The 19,140-nt window shown below is 34.0% G+C and overlaps 1 protein-coding gene across 1 annotated transcript in view; it reads left to right on the plus strand.

Moving 5' to 3' along the window:
- The window catches only part of grnd (grindelwald), a 38,120-nt gene extending 35,944 nt beyond the window's left edge, over positions 1 to 2,176 (plus strand). The window contains exon 5 of the mRNA XM_088233103.1: positions 635 to 2,176. Within this exon, the coding sequence (XP_088089229.1) occupies positions 635 to 1,450 (816 nt within the window). The 3' untranslated portion in view covers positions 1,451 to 2,176. The remainder of the gene's footprint in view (positions 1 to 634) is intronic.
- The last annotated feature ends 16,964 nt before the right edge of the window (positions 2,177 to 19,140 follow it).

Here is a 19,140-nt window from a genome sequence, read left to right on the forward strand (position 1 = left end):
ATCTCTTATTTCACTCCCCAGAATACCATAATAACCAAAGAATCCATGCAAGAGAAACCTAAAAATTATTTTTGTTCAATAAAAATAAATTCTACATTGATGAAGCAGAATAAGTAATGTATATGACCTTGGTTCAATAAATTGGAATGCTTTTTTGATCACACCTAATGAGGAAGTTCAGTGGTTTTTTTATATTTATTTGTGAGAAGACCATTAAACTAAGCCAAAAAATGTATTTTTTCATTTTTATATATCGTATTATCAGCGCTATGATTTTTCAAAGTTTTGTTTTTCTGAAATAACTCCGCGTGTGACGTCACAGGTTCTCTTCCAGCAAACTGGAAATCTTCCATAACACTCCTATCATTGGTTGATTCGTATGAACCAGTGACGTCGTTCAAAGCAGTTTGTTTTTTTTTTAATATTTTTTTTTTCGTACTTATATTGAATCCAATTTTCCATAGGGCTGAAGTTCCTCATTGATTCATCCAACTCTGAAGTTTATTTAACATCTGAGAATAAAGATAAAATTTTTGTCATTACATGAATGAATACGGAATTCACCAAATGAAAGAGCAAAGTATATTTTTTCCATATTTCTAAATATATTTCTAGTAAATGAATTTATTTTCAGCATGCCCGTAATATGGCAGGATTGGAGCTGACACATCAAAACCCACATACGGTATCTCCTGTACAACCTCGCAAGAACAACATTGAAACTCAACCACGAGAAGTTCAGCAAGGAGACCCAACTCCACCAGCTTATGAAGACCAACCGCACCAGTTAAATCAACAAGATGTGGCACAACCAAATCACCCTCAAACGAATCCAGGTTCTCACCGTATTAATCAAGGAGTAGTTTCTACGCCTAACTCGGATACCGCTACAGAAGAGGACAGGCGATTATTTCGAGCTCAACAAGATCAGACCTTAGATGTTTCTAGGCTTCAAAACGTAGCTGAGGAAGGAAATCTGCGACACCATGTGAGAAATATTCCCCAGCAGAGAGAAATAATCGGGAGACAAATTGCCATAACTCAATCATATTCATCTGATCCGAATCAAGACAACGGTTCAGAAATTGAAACTATAACTGGAAGATTAAACTCTACCATGACAGATGTACGTTCCCCAAGTGAAGACTGCTTACTAAGTTACGGAGTTAATTACCACTCACCCAACCCAGCCCTGAACTCATTCACCGCAACAAATGCACAAAACAGGATCCCAGAACGAACCACAGCAGTACCAGTTGTTTCCAATGCAGGAAGATCAAATGGAAATAGTAATGACTTTTCGTCACAATCCAGATGTGTTGCGAATCGCCGAGATGATGATTCAGATTCAGATTATCCTGACACTGGGCCTAATAGCCTATATTCAATCTACACTACTCGCAGTAGCCCATCTACAGAATGCACCAATAACAGTTACCGACCTCATTAATTTATGTGAGAATGGTTATATATTTCAGTCTAATTAATATTTCTAATGTTAAATAGAATATCCTCATTTATTTTTTAATGTTAATATAGATTCTTTTAAACTTGAGTTTTTAACATTGCGGTAGACATACTTAATACATAATTATTAATTTTTAGCTTGTTTACACCCTTAAATATTTACCAATTGCCTTTATCGAAATATGAAGGTACAATGTGCTCAAATGTTTAATGGTCTGTATTAATGTGTTAGAGCCTGTCGGCGAACCAAAAATAAACTAACAAATTTTGTTTGTGTTAGTACGCATACAATAATATTTTATTTGAAAACTTTCTATCACACACACATAAACAATTATTATTAATTAAAGATTTTAATGGACTGTACTAGATCCCTCCATAATAAAGCAGTATTATAACGTATTTGTCTTATTTTAAATTGTATTTTGATAGTAAATAATCTAAAAAATATTCTGCAGGGTAAACGAAGTAAATAAGAAATCACTGATATTTACCGTTCACCCTAAAAGTTATTGTACGCGCACAAATTGATAATACTTAGTGAAACATGTGATCATGTTATGTACTTAATAGTATGTCGTAATAATTATGTTAATGTATGATTATTTTCATAGTATTTATGCAGCTTTATATACTTTAGGTTACGTTTAAGGGTTTCATAAGTAAAGTTTTATGCTTAATAATTTTAATTAAAACACATGGCACAAAACACATGTTTTTTCTTAGTATATCTATATGAAAATAATAATTATGAATTATCAGATATTTGCAGAAGTGTGCATTCTGTATAGGCATTAAAGCCGTGCCCACTGCCTATACCATTTTATGATAAAAAATAAAACATAGAGTCATTCCGAGTCGTCATTGAAATATTGACTTGTAGTTCGCATAAATCAACTCTTAAAGAGTCTTTTATATAGTATTCTGATGATAACCAAGTATGGCAGGCAGTGGACACTGTTTTTATGACTAAACAGAATGCATGCTTCTACAAACATCCTAACAGTAGGCACGAAGCGGACTTAAGTAGTTTTACCAGAGAGGAGCGATCAAGTAGAGAACACCGCCCAATGTTATTTAACACACATAGAATTGTACTCTTCATTCCGTCCAAATTTGGGAAAAAATATACAATTCAGAACATCTTAGTTATTATTAGTTGTTATACCGAATTCTTGAGGTTACTTCTTTGATTTTAAAGAACTCGAATTAAAATGCAAATTATAAATTTTAAAAAATTCACATATCCTGAAAAGATCAATTAATCATCTTACAATCTTACGTCTATGTAAAAAAAATAGATGCTGCAATTATTATACATATATCATTTATATTAGGGTGTCCTTTATATGACCAAAAAAAAATTATTTTAGCATTTTTAAAGCGCATACAACCTATCCTTTTTATAACTAACATGGCTTATTCAGATACAAAATTTCATCCCTGCACGATGATTCTAACCCGTGCCGACGAAACCTTGAAGTTTTTAAAATTAGAGAAATTCACCTCTTCTAGGTATGATGCTAGTTCAAAATGTTTTGTGGCAAAATAAACCGAAACTCTAAATAATGGTAAAATACGAGTGTATTTAAAGCAAAAAAAAACATAATATTAAGGATATTTCTGTTCTTCCTTGGCTGTTATTTTGCCATGCAAATCTTGCATTCGTTTCACAGCTCTTTCTGCAGTGTCTTGACTGCTTTAAGACGGTTAACTTTTCTTTTTGTTTCCATAAAAACTTTTTTAAAAAGCTTCCTTAAAAGCTATTTTCTTTCCATGACGAGACGCTATCTTAAAGAAAGTGATCTTAATTTTTAATCTTGAAAATAAAACCTTAGAAAAAGATAGACACAAACTGATTAAAATTTCATCTGAAATATTAGAAACAATAAATACCATCACAGTCAATAAATAAATGGAATAATATATAAAAAGAACAGGTGACTTTATATGTACCGTAGACAGCTCTCGACATTTCTTCTATAGATGGATTATATCTCTTTTGTAATTGGCAAGTCCCTCTCTAAAGTAGCCACAATAGGGAAATATCACATTCTACGAATACCGATAAAAATATATGAAATGGATTAAGAATAATTCATTGTATTTTCAAAATCAATATGGATATTGTGAGAAAATGTTTTTATACAGAAATGTAAAAAAGAAATTCAATAAAAATAAGTTCTTAGAAAAACGCGATGTGTTTGGCCTTGGTTATTGTGACGCCAAGATTAGTGAAATTGTTCTACACAAATTTTAATGGTAGGAACAAATAAACATGAATCGTGACGTATTAGGGGCGTGGCTAATGGAATCACCGTTTTTGCAGGAATTAAAAATTATAAATTTAGTAAAAGTATTTTTTATGCTACTAATAATAAGCTAAATTATTTTTTTAACTGGATCTTTTTTTATTACCTACTTTAAAAATGTAAAAGTGATATTTCCCTATTTGCTCCTTGGTTTCTTCTTCCACCGAATCGTTAAAGATATATCGCTATTTTATCTGAAAAATACCACAAGTGTAGGCAAAGCTTGTTCGACGCAACTTGAAAAATAACTGCATCGTACCCCTTCACAGTTATTTGAATAATCACAAATTTCGATGAGATGCTTTAACTGCCAAAATGCATGCACTCAAGCCAGTGTTTCACGTGAACAGATGTAATAAATAAGCAAATATCTCTGTGTTTGTTTTACCTTTGGGCTCATTTTAAATTAAGACTGCAAACAAACATATTTTCAAAGATTAAATAGCTCTAGTCATCCACCGCGCTAGGTGCATAGAACCGGAGGTCGTATTTTCAAGTTTTATCCCCACACCACCCAAAAACATGATGGAAATCCATATCCAGCTATATAGCTCTATAAGTTCACGGTTGTCATCTCTCACAACAGACTGTTGTTATTCATGCTTATAAAACACTACTAATTGATCGATTTTTTTGTCACTAATATGTTGTTTCACAAATTCTGGGCTAGTTTGGATGTTAAAAGAATCGATGTTTTTTCCAATTACCTCTTAATTTTTTAAACAGCGGGATATAAAGACTTTTAGTTACTTGAGGTAGGCAAGTTGCTTCAAACACACTTTTCAAGACGAGTTCATAAACATGATGGTGACAAGCGAACAATAATAGCTCTCTTTCCAGCTATTGTTCTAACAGAGCACATGCTCCATTAAAATGTATTAGAGGCTGTAGTATCACAGAACTTTATTTACAACTGGTCACCGAGGTTCCAACCATGAAGATGAAAAGATGAAAACAACTTTGGCTTTATCTTTGAAAGAAGAACTATCCAGTTTTGGGACAGCAAATTGTTCTAAAGAACAATCATAAAAGAAAGTAAGTCATCGAAAGAAATCATCACTGGTAATCGCTCTTCGTTAGAACTCCCGAAGTCTAATTCAGGTAACAGTTTCCCGTCTTAATAAACGACTTACTTAACTTATTGATATCAGGCACATAATTTTGGATATCTGTCTTTAAATCATCTGCCCTTTCCTTCCTTATTAGAAATCAAACCCTTTGAATGGGCAATTTATCAATTGGATATTCGTCTATGCCAAAACCTAGCACTTCTATGGCGGCCTGAAGAATATAGACGGAATCTCTAATGCTCATGCCTTGCCCCTTCGACCCGACCCTATCAGTACCTAAGTACTAGTCTGTGTATGTATTTTAGTTTAGTTTATATTTACACCCGATCATGGGTAATTCAGAATACCTGAAATTAGTTGTGTTATAATATATTAAACTCTTATGTGGTAAAAATTAGAAAGTGTTTCATTTAAAATAAATTCTAATGCTCAGCTTGGCATTTGCCTAAAGCCGCAATCAGTTTTGGCGAAACAAAATCCTTCCTCTTTCTTTTTCCTGACATTTCAGTCGCTACAGTGGCGGTTGATGTCTCCGGCAAAGGTACTTCGCCAAAATTATTTTTGAATTCTTGTTGCGGTAGAAAATCATACGAGGAAGTAAATGAAGTTAGTTTTCTTTTTTCTTCCTCCATTTAGCGTTGACCTTTCTAATTTTAAGCTAATTTCTTGTCTACGCCAAACAAGCAGCTTGGACGTCTTGGTTCCCTCTGTTCCCGCAAGAATACTTCATCTTCCTCTATCTTCATTTTTTCAAGGGCATATATCAAATAAGTTATCCAAATCCATTTGGAATTTTTCCGCTTGCCGTTTGAGATTTTTTTTGGGATTTCGCACTATTTTGTTGAAGTTCCCGCCAAAAATGATAAAGATCAACAAGTTTCTTAACACAATTTGGAAGTGATTTTGTGGGTATTCTTGCTTTTTTCTAGAAAATAATGCACTTGCGAATGACTAGATTAGCGCTTTCACTGATGCGCGCTTGAAAAATAAGGGACAACGTATATAATATATAATTTATGTTAGTTTATATTTACATAAAAACTATTATCGATTTCTTATATTTTCTTAGCTTTACATTTAAAATTAAGTAGTTTTAGTTTGTTTTTGTTATATTTATTTATTTAAACGCCTTTTCGGCTTTTACATACATATATACAAATAAAGACAGACATGTATTTTACACAGAAGTAGCCAAAAAAATATATAAATGAGTTTTAGAAGAAAAAGAAAAATATCAAGAATATCATCTTTACATATTAGTATAAAAGTGGAAAAAACAGAAGTGCATAAAAATATGAAGACAGAAACGCATTTTACACAAAAAGGAACAAAAAATAAAAATTAATTAAGAAGAGAAAGAAAAATAAAAATCATTACATATTAGTAGAAAATATATGAGTATATATAATAATACATACATATATTGCAGTGGAGAACAGAAGTACATTTTTTCGTATAGGTTATATTAAAGTAATCTTAAAATTAGAAGAAGTTAGAAAAATACTCATTTAGAATAGAGATATAAGTCAATAAACGGTAAACAATTGAAATAAACATAGTATTATTTAGGTATTACAATTTGAAGATAGTAAATTGATACACTGATTGATACATACTAGTAGAAAACTACTTATTCTTCAAAAGATAAAAAACCTCCATCTTAGAACAGGCTGAGCCATGTTAGATGGAGACTATCCTAACCAGAGGACGTTCCATGTTCATTTTCTTTTCACTAGTTTTATATAGATTCCCTGGTATTAAATATGTATATGCAATAAATTGATGAAATAAATAAATAAAATAAATTGGTTTGGGTATGAATGCACCACTAGATGGGAAAGGGGATAAGGAGGTAAATCTGTTTCGCTGGATAACTTCATACATTTTAAACCCCTGTCAGTCTGTTTTTGTTAATGGTTTCAATACATTATTAAAGCCCGCTATATATATATATATATATATATATATATATATCAGTGTCGTGCGGTGACTTGAAACTTGAAACAGGGCATGCGGTCATGGGAAGGAAAAATAAACCATTTTTTTATTTTTAAAATCTGTATTATTTTATTTGTTTTTTTTTTTTTTTATAATTTTTGTGAGTCCGAGACACTAGCCACAGGACCACAACTCGATTATTTGATAAACATAATATCGATGCTTTAGAACAGCAGTTTCCATTTTTTGTCTATGGAACCTTAATTATTATTCGTCACTTTTTTGTGAAATAGTAAAAAAAAGTTCTCGATAGTAAAAATGTAAATTGACAAAATTAAAACCCGGGAAACGTATTTTGAATCAAAATTATCAAAATTAAAAACGAAATATTTACACAGTTTTTCTGCTTTCTACGTCGATTTTCCCGCGCCCCCCTAACTCACGGAATCCCTGTGACCTTTCGGCAGAACCTCAGGATTCCGTGAAACACCTTTTAGGAGTCGCTCGTCTAGACAAAGTGATAATAATATTACAGAATTGGTAATTTCTCAGATTAGTTTAAAGTCTTATACTAATAACTAAATAAATATTCATCACGTCATTTCTCCGAAGGGGTAGGCAGAGAGGATAGAACGCCACACCACTATTTCTTGGCACACTTTCCACCCACGCCGATTAAAAAATTTCCATAAAACTAAATATGCTTTTAATAATAAAAAAATCCTTTTCACTAAATGAAAGACCACTAAAACTTCTCTTCAGTAAAGATTTAATTGGGCAATTGCAATTATTTTCCTGATTACCAACGCGGTTAAGTTCACATTTATTGCTTCCTTGGGTGGCCATATTAGGGATTATGAGTTGAAAGGACAAATCAATAACTAAAAATGAAAAAAACAAAAACAATTATTCAGACAGCCATTTTGGAGTTAAAAATGTAAAAGTTATCACGATTAGCTATTTTATATGTGAAAAAAAAACACTGAACTCAAAAATAATTTTAAACGAGGTTGTTTGGGTGAGGTATTATAAAAACCGGAAGTCAATATTGTTTTTGTGAGAAAACTCAAAAGTCCCAACAACGTTTTACGTTAAAGAAAATATAAATATTTTAATTAGGTAATTGTTGTTTTTTTACAGATTGAACTACTCATTTGGTTACATAATTATGATGTTTTGAAAATCATATTCACAAAATCCTGTTTCCAGAATATTTTACTCAATGTACCTTTAGTTTTACAGATTCAATTATGAACATAAAAAAATGCTGAATACCACAGACAAGTCCTTACCCCCAAAAATGGAAAAGTATCTCAAAAAGAATTTATTATTATTTAGTAGGTAATCTTGTCCTCGATAGAAATGTGAAATCCGAGCAGCATGCACAGTTGGTAGTGTAGGTTACTATAACAGTGTAAAACACTCCAATACACGAGTGAAATTAGCGGTCCAAGTTCTGGTGCGCTTGCGCGAACTATTCAATTTTTCGGGCGCATTTCTCGCGTATGCGCATCAGTATTTTGTATGAGTATCTCACCATCCGTCAGTTCGTTAGTCGGCCAGGGCCTCCCGTAAAGTGCGGCAGGTTGTTGTCGATTTTTGGAGCGATTACGTTTCATAATTACGTAAATAATCTTTAATTCAAATACTTGATGTTTTTTATTTTAAATCTTGAAATAGGGCACACATAAAAATATTTTTTTGTGATTTCATTTACAAGTTATGTGCCTATTACCTACGTAGTTTTTATGTATTAAAGGCATGCGTCACATTTATCGCATGTATGGACGACATGCCACTGATAAATATATTTAAATATATATATATATATATATACTCGTATATGATACACATATACGATACATACTCGTATATATGAAACTTAAAAACATTACCTCATAAACATTAAAAAATGATATAGAGATCTGTTACACCTACTAACTATAGATAAAAAGTATTTTCATAGCGATTGGTTTAGGCATTTCTTATTGCGTCAAAACTGAGCAGTATCAGAGATTTTATTGACCTATTTAATTGATGAAGTACATACGTGTAAAATCCCTTCTTATTATTTAAACATTTCAACCAACTTTGTTACCTACGTAATGTTATTTCTCTTTAACTTAATTTATTTACTTAAAAAATAATAATTATATCACCACTTGTTTACTAGTTATATATACCATGGAAACTTAAATTGGTCCAATCGATATATTATGTATTGCCTAATAAAAGGTGGCGCAAAAGTCATCACCATCGAAAGATGCCATAATTTTTGCAAATGGCGATTAATCAGTTTGTCAGTTCTGCTTTGATATTTGTGAAGTAAACAGATACAAAATACACGCCAACAAGACATGAAATGCTCTTCTCAAGAACGCGTTTTTTTTTTTCGTTTTTTTTTTAGGAATAATTCTTCGGTGGTGTTGGCGCACCGAGAATTTTAACGCAGATTTCCCGGTCATCCGACAGCAACTGGGTAAACCCTACGGCGCGGCGGCGGCGTTTAGCCGCTCGCCAAGAAGAGTATGGAACAACACGAGATGCTGCCAGGCAGACCCCGGAGCAGCCATTCTGCTGAGAATATCGCGGCTGCGGCTGAATATGTCACATCAAAACCCCAGAGTATCGACCAGGCTACGTGCCACGCAATTGGGCATCAATCGACGGTCTTTACAGAGAATTTTGGTAAAAGAAAATATTCCCTTACAAAGTGCAAACAGTGCATCAGCTGATAGCCGTTGACCGTCAAGCACGTGTAACCTACACTAAAGCCATCCTGAATCTCGACCACGAGGAAAACATATTTTTATCGAAAATCATCATGAGCGACGAGGCCTATTTCCATCTATGTGAATATGCAAAATTATCACCTCTAAGGCACTAAAAATTATCGTATAACCCACGAAGAGCCATTACACCCTCTCAAAGTTACTGCACGATGTGGTGTTTACACTGGGAGCGTCATCGGGCCTGTTTTATTTTTCAAAAACGACGCGGGCCAAACAACTACCGTGGACGGCGAGCGCTACAGAGCCATTCTCAATTAATGTATTCTTACTAAATTGGATGAATTGGGATTGAAGTTCATGTGGTTCCAACAGGATAGAGAAACGGTGCATACTGCACGAGCCAAAACCAATATTTTGAGGGCTGCATATCCGGGCAACCTTATCTCTCATTTTGTCGATTTTCACTGGCCGGCAAGGTCACCCGATTTAACTGTTCCATTTTTTTGTGTGGTTTCTTGAAGTCACGAGTCTAAGTCATCAAGCGTCAGACTCTTGAAGCTCTCGAAGAGAACGTCCATCGAGAATGCGAGAACCCGTCGCCGGAAGTTCTGGAAAGAGTGATGGATAATGCCATATCGGGCCCGTGTGGTTATCAATTCTGGCGACGGCCATTTGGCCGATATAATTTTTTCAAGTCAATGGAAAAAAATTAAGATATCAAATGAACACATGTCAAAATCAGAACCAATCATTTTCATCATTTTTTCAAACATAAATAAAATTACAGAAAAAGAACATTGGGCGACAACTTTTGCGCCACCTTGTATGTTTAATATAAAATAATATGTACTGTATGTTTACCGAAATAAAATAAAATCATAAAAAAAGTAATTTGCATAACCATAGTACCTACAAGACACTTCAGAGTAAGACATACTAGTTACTGCTTAGTTTTCTCCTATCATTGTTACCTATCACTGCTTAGTTTTCTCTCTATCAAACATTGTATGCACACTGAGTAACATTTTAACATTATTTGAATTCAGTCATAATAGTATAATCATAGAATTAAGAATAGTCCAGAAGGAGCGTAGAATCATACTTGAATACATCGGACTGAGTCCAATAATTCCCCCACTATGCCTCACTTTCACCGCGCGCATTCGCGATGCCGCCGTGTAATGTTGCACGATGGGAAAAATATAATTATAACACAAATGTAAGGTAGTTGGCGGCCTCCGTGGTGTAGTGGTCAAGACGCCTGACTCACGCACGGAAGGTTCCGGGTTCGATTCCCGGTGAGAACACAAAAAAATAAAATGTGTTTTTTCTCAAGCCTGGGTTCTGTGATGTAATTCACCACTGTAATTGGGCCTCCTGGCCTGTTGTGGTGCAAAAATAAATATAAGTAAATAAGTAAAAAAAAGCAATGTGTTAATTTCACTAAAATTTTATTGTGCCCGCGGAAATATTGATTAACACAAAAGTATTTTAATAAGAGTAATAAAATGAATGAACTTTAAACTTAAAGTATAAAATAAATTTTATTTTACATAAAACTGTATTTTTATATCATGTTAAATAACTTAATGATTAACTGTCAAACTACTTGAAAGTACATTACGTATTCAAATCGCTCTGTCTTTATTCCTATAATAAACAAACATATCGATATAAAAAAAGGTTTCTAGTGCTAGTGCCAGTAAAAAAGGTGTGCATTGAGAAGTTAAATGGTGTATACTTCTGTTTAAAAAAGTGCTCAAAAAGGGTAATAAATTATTAAATAAGTTTCGTTACTAGTACTTTAAACCTACCTACCTACACCGCTACTCCATTCGCGGTGCAAAAAGGTACCGGTGCTGTGAATAACTATAATACGCACATAGGGCGTTTTCACACATGCCACGCAAATCCATACGACCCGATAATTTTACCGCGTTTATCCTGCAAACGCATACAAAATGTGTTAGCTTTTCAGACGCGTTGTAAAAGTGTACACGACCCGGTCTGCCAGACAAAAATCTGCCAAAATCTGTTGGGATGTGCTTAATCGCAAACGATTATTATCAATATTAATAGTTCGAATATCCGAATCAGATTATTCCAGTAATCTACTTTTTATTTATGCATAATGCGTTGTTTTTTTCAAAATACTTATGAAGAATGAAGAATGAAAGAAAAAATATTTATTAAAAATACATAAAATAAATATGCCTATTCTTATAATGCATTATTGTATACACTAACTAAAAAAAATACATAAAAACTTATGTATTGTACTCGTAATATTATTATTATTGTGAAAACTATTTTTTGGTCATTTCTCTTTAGAAAAAAGTGTTTTTTAATTGGGTATTTTTTCTATTGTTTTGTTGTTATTATACCTTTTTTTTTAAATAAAAAAAATATTCCTTCACACAGGTTTTACCAAGGGGACTGTTGAGAAAGAAATGGTGTATTTCTATAAAATAATTTAATAAAATAATATTTCGAAAAAAATAATAATAACGCGTAAATCAGGGAATTTTCATGTACCTAAGTTTTACTCAACGAAGTTTGGAAAAAGGTATCTGGAAAGTATTGACCATCCCGAATTTTAAATAAATATTAAAGCACGAAAAATCGAATAGCAAATCCAAAAGTGTCGCAATTAAAAAATATTACTCACATCTTTTTGATAGTGATAGTTATTAATGTTATTTATATAGATGGTGTAAAGTACTTTGCTAATGTTTCTTTTTGTTTTCTTACTATTTCGGATGTATTCACTATGTATGACATTATGTATTGTCACAAAAATGTTTCCTTTTTATGTACGGGCCCAAATGAGTTTTTTTAAACTCCTGGGAGTATAATATCTAAGATATGTATTATATATTTCATAAATAAAATAAAAATAAATATAAATGTAAATATATATTGAAATATTCGATACTAATTATTTCATATGTGTAATACTGTCTGTAGCTCTGATTTAATATAAAGAAATACATTATGCTACATTGCCTCTGTCACTTCAAAACTTTACATTTTTATATTCGTGCTTTTCTTGTCCGGTCGTGATACTTCAGTAATTATAAACATTTTTTATTGAATGCTGTGAATAATTTGTATTCTTATTGTTTTAACGTTATCTAAATAAATCATGGATCGGTTTCATGTAATCTTCGGATGAGTTACATGAAACCGATACATTGGAAAAGAATGGTCTTTATTTAGAGTTCATGTTTTCGTTGATAATAGTATTTCTATAAATGGATTATTACTTAATCCTTTAGCATACTGTGTTCTCTTAAGTATCGTCTGTGAATATTTTCTTCTTAATATTTATTATTTAATGATTTCATAAACTAATATAAAATTTGCACCTAATAATTGCAACACTAATATTTTCTTATTGATAATTAATGCGTTTTAAGCGAGATTCAAAACCAGAATCTTTATGTATACACGACGCAAAAATCTTTGCCATTTTGTCACGGAAGCCATCAAAGGGATGTTCTATTACGTGTTTTGCTTGTGTGGAAGTTTTAAATACCCACAAAAATCTGACTAGTAAGCAGTGGCTTAAGGTTTTTATTTATGCAATTTTGTTTGTATTAATGTAAGTTATTTCTATACTGATACATGAAAGACAAATATATTTTTTTAGGTATGGTAGAATTGACTCTGCACTATTAAGCCATTTTACTGTCCATTATTATTATTGTTATATTGTCGTTTATTATTCGAATATCGATATATTATGAATAATTATTGTTATATTGTCCTTTAAACTTAGCAGTTAAAAATAGCAGGTGCCAAAGGTCGACAATATCTACTAATCCTAATCGTGTTTTATCTTTGTCCACGGTGGCGACGGTGGATGCGATAAAGATAAAGCTAGGGTTTCCTAAGACAGCGGTGCCCGTATTTTAACGGCCGTAGTGAACAGTGATGCGGTTGACAGCCGTCGTAACGGTGACTAGAAAGTGGTTTCCTATAAAAATGGTGTTGATAACACCGTTAAAAAATAAAACCACTCTCTATTCACCACTACGACGGCTGTCTACCGCATCACCGTTCACTACGGCCGTTAAGATACGGCCACCGCTGTCCTAGGAAACCCTAGCTTAAGAAGTATGACCGACGTGCGTTATAAAATTTGCGGGACAATCGAATAAATAATTTTTTTTTCCATTTTTTCGTGTTTTATTTCCGATGCTTTGCTTCGAAAATGTTCATTTATGTCTTGAATTGAAGCTTATTTTTTTTTGAAAGATTAGGCCAACGAAAATTACGTATTAAATTTATTTATCGCGTAATTGATAATTTTCGTATTCATGGGGTCTGAGAATCCCATTTCCGGTGGGTATGAGTTAAATAAACAAGATTTATTAATTTTTCTTAAGTTACCAACCAGATTTGGACAACCCTAAGGTCTATAAATTGCTTGTATGAAAACAAATAGAGTTCGGCGGGTAAATTTTCCCAATTGTTTTTAGACGAATATTTTATTAGTTAGCCCTTAAAAATATGCTCAAATGTCAATTTTGCCCTTGAACTAATAGTAGTTCTTAGACAAAAACGCCATATGAGCTACAGTTCAACAAATAATCGTTGCGGGCAAACATGGAGGTAATTTTGCCCGCCATCAAAATCGCAGTTAAATATGACTGAATTTACAATTGCAACCCAATTCAATGATTACCAAGGTCATTCTTCGTAATTAAAAAGTAAAGCACGACATACATTTGTTTTGAGAAAATCAACATAATTGCAAAAAAGCGGGCAAAATTGGACGGTTTCGCGGTATTCAAGATTTACAAATAATAACATCTGCATATACAGGATGTTCATTAAACTCTGTCACATCCGAAACCACGATGATCAGTATGGTCAAGAAGACATATTAGCATATTAAAAAAAATATTTACAGCACAGATTTTTTTTTTAAATAAAATATTTTAAAAAACAAATGGTTGCTTACTTCTGCAGGGGAGAAGTGAGGAGAGCGCGGGGCAGTATCAGACTCCCCCCACCCCCTCCTCGTTTCACCCTGCAGAAGTAAACAACCATTTGCTTTTTTTGATATTTTATTTTTTAAAATTTTATTAGTTCTAAAAACTTATTTTAATGTGCCAATACGTCTTCTTGCTCATACTGATCATCGTGGTTTCGGATGTGATAGGGTTTTAAGAACTTCCTGTATATATGTGTTTTCATCGATTTTCCATGGTTGCATTCGACTGAAATGCATATTGCAAAATATTTTGAGTTTGTTGATTTTTTGTAAATTAAAAAAGTTAGTATTTTAACGTTTACAAACATCAATTATTTTTAATGGATACCAACTGATTAATTTCCTAACAATTTCTTAATTTCTACATATCAGCTTATTTTTAATAGATTTTTAGTAATGCTTTAATAATTTTAACTGTATTTTGTTATAAATAAATCATAAATAAATAAATCAAACACGTAATCAAATACATTTGAGACATTTTTGAAAAACGGACTCTTACACATAATGCACCACTGTCGGTAAATAGCGTAAAGTTTGACATTTGCAAAAAGAATTCTTTATTTGAAAAAATATTATTTCATGTTTTGGAATTCAACCGCTAACAAGTACCAAGGTACCTGACTATGTAATTAAATCCAGTATTTGAATATTAAAAATGTTAAGTTTTGGAAATCAATCATAAACAAGTATTTAGGTACCTACATATCAATGAAAAGTATTTTTCCTTTTATCCGGAAAGTTTTTACACGCTTTCACGATAGTCATTTTTGTTTTATTATTATTTATTTATGGACGGACCTATACAGTCCATTACAACAATGGTAAACACGTTTTCTTATACTTAATATATCACGGGGGGGGGGGTAAAATAGAATATGAAAATAAATGTTTTTAATAGGGAAAGTTGGGTATTTGGAGAGTGGCGATGAGAGAAAATTTAAGATGAGATTGATCATCTCGGAGTCTACATTGAGGGGAGACCCTTAAGCCCACCATCCACCCGCAGCTGTTATAGAGTCCTGAGGGACTCTCTGTCAGCTGCGCATAGAGGAAAGTTATTATAAATATTCCTAAGGAATACAAACTCTATGCAGATTAAGGAGGGCGGAGGAGGACGTATGGACAGAGGCCAACACGTCATCCCCACCCCTCAGGATCCCCTCAATGCCTCTGTTTTTTTTATTAAAAAAAAATATGTTAACAAACAATTTACATAAATAAACGTATCCAAATATACAAAAACCTTTTCTTAAAACTATAGTAACATAACAAACCTAACTTACACAAAACATAAGTAAAAACACGGATATTTACATTACAATAACGACTTTGGATATAGAAGGACTCCCTGGGTGGTCAGAGCCAGAGGATCCGAACACCACCCCCGTAAGGGGAGGACAAAACAAAAGAACGTGTGCGTTCCGCTCGGAAGGAAGCACAGACCCAACTGAATGAGCACCCTACAGGAACAGTTGCCTGTCCCACCATATTTTACCCACCTAGGCGTCCGCGCATCTGAGAAGCTCCCAACGCGATACCCAAGTCCGGACAAACTGACGGAAGAGTGCAAAATTCGTACTGTTGGCCATCAGATCCACATTCCACGCTGGTCGCATGACCCCTGTCAGACCATTCAGCATCTCATCTCTGGCGTCATCTAATAGCACACAGTGCCACAGAATGTGTTCGGCCGATTGATGGTTATCTCCGCAAGCACAGCTCGAGACAGGGGCAAGTCCAAGTTTATGAAGCTTGTCTCTAAACTCCCCATGTCCCGAAACCATTTGTGCAGTATAATGGTCAAACACCAAGAACTTACTACACATCCTGTGTCTGATGGAAGGTAAAAAAGACCACGTCCATCTCCCCGTACATGCCATGTCCCATCTATTCTGCCATTGATTGAGAGTTACGCCTCGCATAATATCACATAGTACGCTAAATCTTGTCTCGGAAGGGCGCAGCTCAACACCAAAGTATTCCATATTCTCTCCTCTCCTCACAGAGCGTTTTACTACTGCCTCTCTTGTCTCAAAATCTATTGGAAGAACTCCTGCAAGCACAAGAAGAGTCTCAGACGCCACAGTCCGATATGCTCTTGTCAGTGCCAGCAGAGGAACCCTCTGTCCACTAAGAAGTGCTAGTCGAGCCACTCCGATATTCAAACGATGTACCCATACCTGGGCCGCATACGTAACCTGGGCCACATAGGACCCACGATATAGGATCCGCAGGGCTGGAGAGCGGATTCCCCACTCAACACAACTTAGGCGACGTAAATGGAAAAACAAATCATCTCGGAGTCCGTAAAAAATCAAGTTCCGCGTTCGCACGTATGAATAGACGGAAGCTGTCCGTCCGCTGAGAGAAAGCGGGAACATCCGCCGAACGGAAACTTGAGATGAATTAGAAGATCACGTCTTCCTGGTGCCTTATCAAATATGTGGTGTAGAAAGTTTCTTCGCCATGTGTTCCCATTTTTATTCCCCGTCATGATTGAACATGAACGCAATTAAGATTACAACTAAGTGAATTTAAAGCCCAAAAGAAAATAAAGAAAACTTAAATCTATTCTGAAAACGAGTAAATTGGAAGATAATTTAAAAAGCTCGAATGTTTTATGTACCTATGTTTAGTTAACTAGAATATGCGAATAATCTTAGAACTAGTTACAAACATGAGAGAAAGAAAAATACTTACAGATCTAGGTCCTTAACTAATGCAGTTCGTATTTGTCACTCTTCACTAATATCTTAATTCTAACACAATGGTGGTTTCACTTATGTGGAGATATGAAAGATGGTGGTCCGGATGCTGTGTTCGGACGAACACATGCTGGGCGATATTCTGGGCGGAGATCTGCCATGGATAGAGCCTTGGGCGGCTCTCGGGATTCGGTCCCGTGGCGATGGTGACGGCGACAGCCAGCTGGTAGACTGACCGGCCGTGGTTTGGATACACGCGCTGGCGGTGAAGGAAACTGGCGTTCCTTTGGAGGACGATGGATGTCCTGGATGTGGAGGGACCTTCGCGGCTGGAAGGCGGCCTGCGATGACCCTCGTGGAGCAGTCGGATTCCACGAGGTTGCTACGTAGCACTGGCTACACTGTACACTCAACTCACTTCCCGACTCTCGACCGACTCTTGATCGACTCTCCTTCCTGGCCCTTTTCCCGACTCTTTTCGTTCCGACCGTTGGGGTGGTTTTATAACACTCAAATTAGGAGCTCTCTCTTCTCCCTCTCACTTATTGCCGAAAACTCATTGTCTCTTTTCCAGATTTATTCATAAACACCTCGTCATATTTAAAACTAAAATATTATGTTCTGCATATTATTTCTTCTTAAACTAAATTTAATTAACTAAGATTAGAATGTATATAAAATTAAATACGTTTAAATCTAAATAATTAAAACATAAACATTTACTAAACATGGAAATCTAAATTATTAATCTAACTTATACCTATGAAAATTAGAAAGGATTCATTAATTTTAAAAATATTGGAAATGATTCGCCTCCTAGTGTAGTGGTTGGCGCGTTCGACTACCATACTTGAGGTCCTAGGTTCGATTCCTGGCAAGGTGGATGTAAAATACCTTCATACATATTATAAAATAATCCCTGATACGTTGCGATTGGCGCACTGGTGCAGTGCCTCAAGTACCACGAGCGCGGATGTAAAAATGATGGCGCAAAAGGTTATTACAGTTTTAAGTTAATATGTGGCAAGTTAGAATAATCGGCGCGCGTACGAAAGAAGATGTATGAAATTTGAAAAAGAAACGTTTGTATGTATTACTGAGGAATTAATTATGCGTTTTATTTTGTTATTTTGATATAAGTTTTTAAAATACAATTATTATTTTAATGGCTATGTTTTCCCCAGCGGAAAACATGGGTCAATATTTATTGTCAAAGTTATTATTTTCAATAGAAAGGGTTCTGGAATTCCGGGTAATTCGCCGCTCGGTCATTTGAATTTAACCCGAGGTCGTAATTGACATTAACAATGGACGAAATATTTGTGGATACCTAGTAGCGGCTCAGGTAAATGAGAATTTATTTTAATGTATTTATTTGTAAAGGCGGTAATTAAAATGGGGTTCTTTTCGGAATTGGCTAGCATGAACTAAAAGGTTATATTTAAATGCATTATTGCTGAGAAACCCCAGATTAGAGAACAATATAATGTATTGGAAAGTTATATTTAAATTCGTATTGAAATATTTTGAAACATCGCCGCGTTTTTTCCCAAAACAAACAAAGTTGATTTTATAATCTAAAACGAAAATACCTGCTTATTTTTTACGGGGACAAAAGATTTTAATTCCCGAATATTTTAAAATAGGTTTGTTTAGCTCGTATCAAATACAGGTACAAATGAAATACAATACAACAAAATAAAATTAAAGTTAGAACAAAAAAAATACTATTTCGAGACAAAATCTGATCTACTTAGTTCTTTTTTTTCTTTTAGTTTCGAATTAAATGTTTATTCAATATTATCACACAAAACAACATGATTAGGTTGGTACTTCGAGGCATCTAAAATGATTAGGTTGGTCTGTGAATCTGCACCGTGGGACTATCTTCATGTAGGTGATCATTATGTG

Source organism: Micrasema longulum, unplaced genomic scaffold, assembly GCF_059751315.1.
Source record: "Micrasema longulum isolate JH-2025_06_02 unplaced genomic scaffold, ASM5975131v1 h1tg001056l, whole genome shotgun sequence".
In the NCBI taxonomy this organism is placed as follows: domain Eukaryota; kingdom Metazoa; phylum Arthropoda; class Insecta; order Trichoptera; family Brachycentridae; genus Micrasema; species Micrasema longulum.